Source organism: Scyliorhinus torazame, chromosome 14 (genome assembly GCF_047496885.1).
Source record: "Scyliorhinus torazame isolate Kashiwa2021f chromosome 14, sScyTor2.1, whole genome shotgun sequence".
NCBI lineage: Eukaryota > Metazoa > Chordata > Chondrichthyes > Carcharhiniformes > Scyliorhinidae > Scyliorhinus > Scyliorhinus torazame.
In genome coordinates, this window is record NC_092720.1 from 143,344 (window position 1) to 153,877 (window position 10,534).

General features: G+C 46.7%; 1 protein-coding gene across 1 annotated transcript in view; it reads left to right on the forward strand.

The window, feature by feature from the left end:
• Positions 1-7,692, forward strand: part of LOC140389481 (uncharacterized) — a 45,370-nt gene extending 37,678 nt beyond the window's left edge. Inside the window, exons 4-5 of the mRNA XM_072473612.1 lie at positions 5,766-5,962; positions 7,243-7,692. Of these exons, the coding sequence (XP_072329713.1) occupies positions 5,766-5,962; positions 7,243-7,383 (338 nt within the window). The 3' untranslated portion in view covers positions 7,384-7,692. The remainder of the gene's footprint in view (positions 1-5,765; positions 5,963-7,242) is intronic.
• Positions 7,693-10,534: the final 2,842 nt, after the last annotated feature.

Consider the following 10,534-nt stretch of genomic DNA (forward strand, 5'->3'; position numbering starts at 1 on the left):
GGCACTGCAGTGCAGACTTGTGGGCACTGGAGTGCAGACTTGTGGGCACTGGAGTGCTGACTTGTGGGCACTGCAGTGCAGACTTGTGGGCACTGGAGTGCTGACTTGTGGGCACTGGAGTGCTGGTTGTTGCGGGGGAAATTTGCATACATCGTGTGCTCACCCTAACTTGAAGGTGTACCTGAGCAAGAGACCCTAGCTGTTCAAATGAAGACAAGCATCCAGCAGAGGGCAGTGGAGCAGAGCTGCTGATTGGCTGTTGCGGGGAAAATTTGCATATGTCCATGTGCTCACCCTAACTTGAAGGTGGTTTGTGGAGGAGCTGTTGTCAAGTGACACTTAAACCCGAAACACTTCTTCAGTGTTTCCCTCCCTAACCCCTCCTCTAACCAAAAAAAAACCAACCGCTGTAAAGATCAAGAGGAAGATTCGAGGGCAGGTAGAAGTAGAAAGGAGTTGAACCGTGACATCACAGCCTGCAGGTAAGGGATTGGCTGGTGACTGGTAAGTAGTTTTTCTTTTCTTTTCCCTCAGGTGTTATCGTGCGGGGCGCAGAAGTTGCTGAGTGAGTGCTTGAAAAATGAAAATCGCTTATTGTCACAAGTAGGCCTCAAATGAAGTTACTGTGAAAAGCCCCTAGTCTCCACATTCCGGCGCCTGTTCGGGGAGGCTGTTACGGGAATTGAACCGTGCTGTTGGCCTGCCTTGGTCTGCTTTCAAAGCCAGCGATTTAGCCCTGTGCGAAACAGCCCCTATAATAATAATCGATTATTGTCACAAGTAGGCTTCAATGATGTTACTGTGAAAAGCCCCTAGTCGCCACATTCCGGCGCCTGTTCAGGGAGGCTGATACGGGAATTGAACCCGTGCTGCTGGCATTGCTCTGCATTACAAATCAGCTGTTTAGCCCACTGTGCTAAACCAGCCACCCCTTTGCTGAGAAGGAGAGTGAATAACAGGTGAGCTCTTTCTTTCTTTTTCTTTTTTCATCTAGAGGGGATGGCAGGGAAGGTAGTGCAATGTTCCTCCTGCAGAATGTTTGAGGTGAGGGACGCCATCAGTGTCCCTGCCGTTTTAATCTGTGGGAATTGCACCCATCTCCAGCTCCTCAGAAACCGCATTACGGAACTAGAGCTGGAGCTGGATGAACTTCGGATCATTCGCGAGGCAGAGGTGGTCATAGATAGAAGCTTCAGGGATGTAGTGACTCTGAAGAATAAAGATAGATGGGTGACGGTGAGAGGGGCTAGGAGGAAGCAGTCAGTGCAGGGATCCCCTGTGGTCGTTCCCCTTAGTAACAAGTATACCCGCTTTGGATACTGTTGGGGGGGGGGGATTTACCAGGGGTAAGCCATGGGGTACAGGTCTCTGGCACAGAGTCTGTCTCTGTTGCTTAGAAGGGAAGGGGGGAGAGGAGTAGAGCATTAGTCATTGGGGAATCCATAGTTAGGGGGATAGATAGGAGATTCTGTGGGAACGAGAGAAACTCGCGGTTGGTGTGTTGCCTTCCAGGTGCCAGGGTGCGTGATGTCTCGGATCGTGTTTTCGGGATCCTTAAGGGGGAGGGGGAGCAGCCCCAAGTTGTGGTCCACATAGGTACCAACGACGTAGGTAGGAAAAGGGATAGGGATGTAAGGCAGGAATTCAGGGAGCTAGGGTGGAAACTTAGATCTAGGACAAACAGAGTTATTATCTCTGTGTTGTTACCCGTGCCACGTGATAGCGAGACGAGGAATAGGGAGAGAGAGGAGTTGAACACGTGGCTGCAGGGATGGTGCAGGAGGGAGGGTTTCAGATTTCTGGATAATTGGGGCTCATTCTGGGGTCGGTGGGACCTCTACAAATGGGATGGTCTACACCTGGACCAGAGGGGTACCAATATCCTGGGGGGGGGGGAAATTTGCTAATGCTCTTCGGGAAGGTTTAAACAAGTTCAGCAGGGGCTTGAGAACCTGAATTGTAGCTCCAGTATACAGGAGGTTGAGAGTAGTGAGGTCATGAGTAAGGTTTTAAAGTTGCAGGAGTGTACCGGCAGGCAGGAAGGTGGTTTAAAGTGTGTCTTCTTCAATGCCAGGAGCATCCGGAATAAGGTGGGTGAACTTGCGGCATGGGTTGGTACCTGGGACTTCGATGTTGTGGCCATTTCGGAGACATGGATAGAGCAGGGACAGGAATGGTTGTGGCAGGTGCCGGTGTTTAGATATTTCAGTAAGCTCAGGCAAGGTGGTAAAAGAGGGGGAGGGGTGGCATTGTTAGTCAAGGACAGTATTACGGTGGCAGAAAGGACGTTTGATGAGGACTCGTCTACTGAGGTAGTATGGGCTGAGGTTCGAAACAGGAACGGAGAGGTCACCCTGTTAGGGGTTTTCTATAGGCCTCCGAAAAGTTCCAGAGATGTAGAGGAACGGATTGCAAAGATGATTCCGGATAGGAGCGAAAGCAACAGGGTAGTTGTTATGGGGGACTTTAACTTAACAAATATTGACTGGAAACGCTATAGTTCGAGTACTTTAGATGGGTCCGTTTTTGTCCAATGTGTGCAGGAGGGTTTCCTGACACAGTATGTAGATAGGCCAACGAGAGGCGAGGCTGTATTGGATTTGGTACTGAGTAATGAACCAGGACAGGTGTTGGATTTGGAGATAGGTGAGCACTTTGGTGATAGTGACCACAATTCGATTATGTTTACTTTAGTGATGGAAAGGGATAGGTATATACCGCAGGGCAAGAGTTATATCTGGGGGAAAGGCAATTATGATGCGATGAGGCAAGACTTAGGATGCATCGGGTGGAGAGGAAAACTGCAGGGGATGGGCACAATGGAAATGTGGAGCTTGTTCAAGGAACAGCGACTGCGTGTCCTTGATAAGTATGTACCTGTCAGGCAGGGAGGAAGTGGTCGAGCAAGGGAACCGTGGTTTACTAAACAGTCGAAACACTTGTCAAGAGGAAGAAGGAGGCTTATGTAAAGATGAGACATGAAGGTTCAGTTAGGGCGCTCGAGAGTTACAAGTTAGCTAGGAAGGACCTAAAGAGAGAGCTAAGAAGAGCTAGGAGTGGACATGGCAGGTAGGCTCAAGGATAACCCTAAAGCTTTCTATAGATATGTCAGGAATAAAAGAATGACTGGGTAAGAGTAGGGCCAGTCAAGGACAGTAGTGGGAAGTTGTGCTTGGAGTCTGAGGAGATAGGAGAGGGGCTAAATGAGTATTTTTTGTCAGTATTCACACAGGAAAAAGACAATGCTGTCGAGGAGAATACTGAGATTCAGGTTAATAGACTAGAAGGGCTTGAGATTCATAAGGAGGAGGTGTTAGCAATTCTGGAAAGTGAAAATAGATAAGTCCCCTGGGCTGGATGGGATTTGTCCTAGGATTCTCTGGGAAGCAAGGAGGAGATTGCAGAGCCTTTGGCTTTGAACTTTATGTCGTCATTGTCTACAGGAATAGTGCCAGAAGACTGGAGGATAGCAAATGTTGTCCCCTTGGAGTAGAGACAACCCCAGTAACTATAGATCAGTGAGCCTTACTTCTGTTGTGGGCAAAGTTTTGGAAAGGATTATAAGAGATAGGATTTATAATCTTCTTGAAAGGAATAACTTGATTAGGGATAGTCAACACGGTTTTGTGAAGGGTAGGTCATGCCTCACAAACCTTATTGAGTTCTTTGAGAAGGTGACCAAACAGGTGGACGAGGGTAAAGCAGTTGATGTGGTGTATATGGATTTCAGTAAAGCATTTGATAAGGTTCCCCATGGTAGGCTATTGCAGAAAATACAGAGGCATGGGATTGAGGGTGATTTAGCAGTTTGGATCAGAAATTGGCAGAGGGTGGTGGTTTATGGGAAATGTTCAGCCTGGAGTTCAGTTACTAGTGGTGTACCACAAGGATCTGTTTAGGGGCCACTGCTGTTTGTTATTTTTATAAATGACCTGGAGGAGGGCGTAGAAGGATGGGTGAGTAAATTTGTGGATGCCACTAAAGTCGATGGAGTTGTGGACAGTGTGGAAGGATGTTGCAGGTTAGAGAGGGACATAGATAAGCTGCAGCGCTGGGCTGAGAAGTGGCAAATGGAGTTTAATGAAGAAAAGTGTGAGGTGATTCATTTTTGAAGGAGTAACAGGAATACAGAATACTGGGCTAATGGTAAGATTCTTGGTAGTGTGGATGAGCAGAGAGATCTCGGTGTCCATGTACATAGATCCCTGAAAGTTGCCACCCAGGTTGAAAGGGTTGTTAAGAAGGCGTACGGTGTGTTAGCTTTTATTGGTAGAGGGATTGAGTTTCGGAGCCATGAGGCCATGTTGCAGCTGTACAAAACTCTGGTGCGGCCGCATTTGGAGTATTGCGTGCAGTTCTGGTCGCCGCATTATAGGAAGGATGTGGAAGCATTGGAAAGGGTGCAGAGGAGATTTAGCAGGATGTTGCCTGGTATGGAGGGAAGATCTTATGAGGAAAGGCTGAAGGACTTGTGGCTGTTTTCGTTCGAGAGAAGATTAAGAGGTGCCTTAATTGACGCATACAAGATGATCAGAGGATTAGATAGGGTGGACAGTGAGAGCCTTTTACCTCGGATGGTGATGGCTAGCACGAAGGGACATAGTTTAAATTGAGGGGAGATAGATATTGAACAGATGTCAGAGGTAGGTTCTTTACTCAGAGAGTAGTAAGGGCGTGAAATGCCCTGCCTGCAACAGTAGTGGACACTAAGGGCATTCAAATGATCATTGGATACACAGATGGATGATAAGGGAATAGTGTAGATGGGCTTTAGAGTGGTTTTACAGGTCGGCGCAACATCGAGGGCCCGAAGGGCCTGTACTGTGCTGTACTGTTCTAATGTTCCTGAAGGCTGCCTTGGAGAACGCTTACCCGAAGATCAGAGGATGAATGCCCTTGACTGCTGAAGTGTTCCCCGACTGGAAGGCAACATTCCTTCCTGGTGATTGTCGCACGATGTCCGTTCATCCGTTGTCGCAGTGTCTGCATGGTCTCGCTAATGTACCACCTCTCGGGACATCATTCCCTGCAGTGTATGAGGTAGACAACATTGGCCGAGTCGCACGAGTATGTACCGCGTACCTGGTGGGTGGTGTAATGGTGGTACCCATTTCGATGATCTGGCACATCTTGCAGAGATTGCCATTGCAGGGTTGTGATGTCGTGGTCGCTGTTCTGAAGGCTGGGTGGTTTGCAGCAAACAATGGTCTGTTTGAGGGTGTGCGACTGTTTGAAGGCAAGTAGTGGAGATGACCTTGGCAAGATGTTCGTCTTCATCGATCACATGTTGAATGCTCCGAAGAAGATGTTATAGTTTCTCCACTCCTGGGAAGTACTGGATAATGAAGGGTACTTTAATATTTTAACCAATTCTTGATGCATCTTATCCCCGTATTTTTCCAGCTGAAACAAGCTTCTTAAGAAATTGAAAGTTTTGTTTCCAATTGTACTTAGAAATGCACTTCTGAAATCTTATTGGCTAGGATATAATAATGGAATTTTTCTGAATATGATTTCTAGTTCTGAAGTCTACATCAAATGAGCCCAACATGCCAAAATGTTCGGCCATTTTTAACAGTATCGGAATGCTCTCGCAACTTCCCTTAAATTAACAGCAAAGTTAAATAAAGTTGTAACAGCTTTAACTCACATTGCAAACTCTGAGAATCTTTGTTTTCTGCCCCGCTGTTCTTCCAAATCTTACTGCTCTGCCCATGGTCAGCTCTGCACCCTGAACTTTTATGAAACATGGTGTGATCCTACAGGCTTGAAGAAGCTTCTAGCAAGTTGTAATCGAATAACTCATCTCCCAGAAAAGTTTGACCAACTGAAGACACTGGAAATCCTGTCTCTGGAGAGGAATCCATTGGAAAAGCCTTTAGATGAAATTTGTGGTCAGGGCATATCTGCTGTTTTCCAATACTTACAGACAAAGAAGATCCAGCACTTCAAGGCAACCAAGGTACTAACATTTCCACTGTTACAATTTTAAAGATATGTAAAAAGAACCTTAGGTTTCTGAAATTACAATTACTTTGGCAGAATAGTCCCCTCGCCCTAATTAAATCAGCCAGGGTTCCTGGCTCCTGTTAATTGCTGCTGTGTGTTAGGGAGCAGCAGAATCACTCTGGCTGCTATATCTGACAAAGTGAATTGCCATTAACTCTCACACGCTGATAATGAGCAGTTGGCTAATAGACAGGGCAGTGAGTAGAGGGGAAACTCCTCGCCGATAGTAGAGGCAAAGGAAGATGAAAAGCAGAAAGTGGGAAGGAGGGAAAATTTAGATTTGTGAAAGGAAATGTGTGGGGGGAGGGTTGAGTCCATCAGCAGTTACAGCAATCATACTTATACTGGCAATACTAATCTTTCCCTCATAATCAAAAGTAACTAACAACATCTCAACCGTAGTAACAGTTAGCAGTGGGTGTAACAACTTGATATCCCCTGTCTAATAGTAAGGCGCTAACTCACTGATTTCCCCCCTGAAACTATAGCCCAAATCCTTTCCTAGCTCTCTGCAATCCAGCCAGTTTCCCAGACTCTGGTTTTGGAAGGTGTTAAATCTGAACCTGGAGTTTCAGTCAGTGGGGTCTATGCTTGAACTTCACATGTTGACACCGGACATGCGGCATCTCCCACAGGGTAGCAGTCTCTGATCTGGAGCACTTCCCACAGGGTACATCGCCCTAACCTCAGCTCAGCATCAGAGTCCTGAGTTTAACTCAATAGTGGAGTTTCCACAGAATTGGATTTATAGAAAGGAGGCCATGCATCTCTCAATGCTGCGCTCTCCTATAACCCCAAGATCCCGTTTATATTTTCCTTTACAATATTCAGGCCAGTCCTTTTCAAATGATATTTAAGTCTATCCCATTTGCAATGAAACCTGGATTCTCGAATAGCTCTTTCCCTTGGTTTCCCTTCCTGAGTTCCCTATGGGCCCACCAGTGAAAACAACATTTCACTGTTAACCACAGTAAACTCTCCTTGCCTCCCTGCTTCTCTCTCAGTGCTGTGCCTGACTCTGAAGGTATTTCTGGGCCCGAGTCGCCCGTTGACCCAGTCCACTTCGTTCTGGTCTCTGTTCATCCACTTCTAACCCATCACCAATCTCCCTCCACTTCATCTCCCTCTTTCTATTCCTGTTCCCCCTTTATTGCCCCACCAAACCAGTTTGTATTTGGTCAGTTATAAGCAGGAAGTTCTCTCATTAACTCACTTCATTCCTCTATCTGACAGATCCAGGCTTGGTGGCGTGGAATAATGGTTCGAAAAGAACTTGGACAATTCAAAAACCTATTCCCAAAGAAAGACAAGAAGGGGAAGAAAGACAAAGGAAAGAATGAAAAAGGGGGGCAGCAGAAAGGGCAGAAGAAGTAATAAAACTCTTAAAGTTGTGAAATCAGATGGTACAAGTGAAAAGTGCACAAAAGTCAAAGGAACTGATTATATTCAAACTTCAGAAAACAGGCATCTAATCTCTTGACCTCAAAGGAAACAAATGACACAGTGGAGAAAACGGAGACTGATTTCCACAGAAGCTCTTCCTGTTCTTGGACATTCACCTGGAGGCTGTTCACAATGGAATTCTACAATCTTGAAAACTGATTAAAATTCTGGATACCACAGGAATAATGCAAACAGGCAATAGCCAATTACCATCACCCTGATTAAACAAGTTTCTGATTATTCATCATCCCATTTCATGCTTTCACTGAACACCAATTTCATCCTCCCAGGGCTAGTCTCCTATTTGCTTGGTTGTTGAATAGTTAATGCTGATGTTTTAAAGGTTATGATCACAGATAGAATCACTCAAGGAACATTCTGGATGTTTAGAGATCCTAATATCAGACAAATTTCCTTGTCACATGCTCATTGCCTTGTGAATTACAACAAGGCTGCCCAACAGACACTTAACATTGAACTCATGGTAACTGACATCAGCGAGACAGCAAAAAATTATGACAAAAATGTACTGTGAATGTTTAACTTGTATTGTCAGAAATAGAATCAAAATAATTAAAACCAGAGCTCACACAAAACATTTCTAAAAGGAAAGCATTAGTAAGTTGTTGTTTTAGATATTATTTTCAGCTCCAGCACAAGCAAACACAACAGCAATTGTATATTCAACCAAACTTCTTAAATTCTTCAAAGTAGCAAAGAATACACACAGGTAGCAAGTGCATGTTGTATAAAAGACTTCCAAAAGGCCAATGCTGCTGAATAATGTCACAGAGTCAATGGGTGAGATTCTCCAATTGCCGATGCTGAAATCGCATTCGGCGATCGGCCGGAGAATCCATTTTTATGCCGAAATCGGGGGGTGGCGCTGTTTTTCCGATGCTCCACCCCTCAAAAATGGCGTGCTCCGGGAGTATATGCACACCGTTGTGACAGCCTCAGGATGTCGCCTGAAGGCCCTCCCCGATGCTCCGCCCCCCAATAGGCCGAATCCCAAGCCGCGTTGCTCGCGTGTCCCCTCACTTTTCGCGGACCTCGCGTGGCGGCTGCGGACTGTGTCCAGCGCCACCACAGTCAGGGAGGAGCCGTTCTGCTGGCAGGGGGCGTTTTGGCGGGAGCTGGGGGGACTGGTCCGGAAGTGGCGAGGGGAGTTACAGGGAGGCAGTTTTTGGCTGGCTGGGTACGCGCCCGGCCGGCGCCATGTTGCACGGCACGGCCACTGCAGGTCGCCGGCGTGCGTATGCGCAGCCACAGACCTGCCCATTCTGCGTCCGTATCGGCAGGTGAAGTCGGATGCTTTACGCGGTGCAGCTGCTAGACTCCACCACCGGGCGGAGGATCGGTGCAGGGACGGCGCCGACTTTTTGGTCGTAAGACCAGCCGGATCCTGCAATATTGCCTTGGAATTGGAGAATCAAAGCCCAGAGAGTCTACTGCACAGAAAGGACCCTTCGGCCCATCAAGTCTGCACTGGTCAAAAATAACCATCTAACTATTAGAACATAGAACATAGAACAATACAGCGCAGTACAGGCCCTTCGGCCCACGATGTTGCACCGAAACAAAAGCCATCTAACCTACACTATGCCATTATCATCCATATGTTTATCCAATAAACTTTTAAATGCCCTCAATGTTGGCGAGTTCACTACTGTAGCAGGTAGGGCATTCCACGGCCTCACTACTCTGCGTAAAGAACCTACCTCTGACCTCTGTCCTATATCTATTACCCCTCAGTTTAAAGTTATGTCCCCTCGTGCCAGCCATATCCATCCGCGGGAGAAGGCTCTCACTGTCCACCCTATCCAACCCCCTGATCATTTTGTATGCCTCTATTAAGTCTCCTCTTAACCTTCTTCTCTCCAACGAAAACAACCTCAAGTCCGTCAGCCTTTCCTCATAAGATTTTCCCTCCATACCAGGCAACATCCTGGTAAATCTCCTCTGCACCCGCTCCAAAGCCTCCACGTCCTTCCTATAATGCGGTGACCAGAACTGTACGCAATACTCCAAATGCGGCCGGACCAGAGTTCTGTACAGCTGCAACATGACCTCCCGACTCCGGAACTCAATCCCTCTACCAATAAAGGCCAACACTCCATAGGCCTTCTTCACAACCCTATCAACCTGGGTGGCAACTTTCAGGGATCTATGTACATGGACACCTAGATCCCTCTGCTCATCCACACTTTCAAGAACTTTACCATTAGCCAAATATTCCGCATTCCTGTTATTCCTTCCAAAGTGAATCACCTCACACTTCTCTACATTAAACTCCATTTGCCACCTCTCAGCCCAGCTCTGCAGCTGATCTATATCCCTCTGTAACCTGCTACATCCTTCCACACTATCGACAACACCACCGACTTTAGTATCGTCTGCAAATTTACTCACCCACCCTTCTGCGCCTTCCTCTAGGTCATTGATAAAAATGACAAACAGCAACGGCCCCAGAACAGATCCTTGTGGTACTCCACTTGTGACTGTACTCCATTCTGAACATTTCCCATCAACCACCACCCTCTGTCTTCTTTCAGCTAGCCAATTTCTGATCCACATCTCTAAATCACCCTCAATCCCCAGCCTCCGTATTTTTTGCAATAGCCTACCGTGGGGAACCTTATCAAACGCTTTGCTGAAATCCATATACACCACATCAACTGCTCTACCCTTGTCTACCTGTTCAGTCACCTTCTCAAAGAACTCAATAAGGTTTGTGAGGCATGACCTACCGTTCACAAAGCCATGCTGACTATCCCTGATCATATTATTCCTATCTAGATGATTATAAATCTTGTCCCTTATAATCCCCTCCAAGACTTTACCCACTACAGACGTGAGGCTCACCGGTCTATAGTTGCCGGGGTTGTCTCTGCTCCCCTTTTTGAACAAAGGGACCACATTTGCTGTCCTCCAGTCCTCTGGCACTATTCCTGTAGCCAATGATGACATAAAAATCAAAGCCAAAGGTCCAGCAATCTCTTCCCTGGCCTCCCATAGAATCCTAGGATAAATCCCATCAGGTCCCGGGGACTTATCTATTTTCAGCCTGTCCAGAATTGCC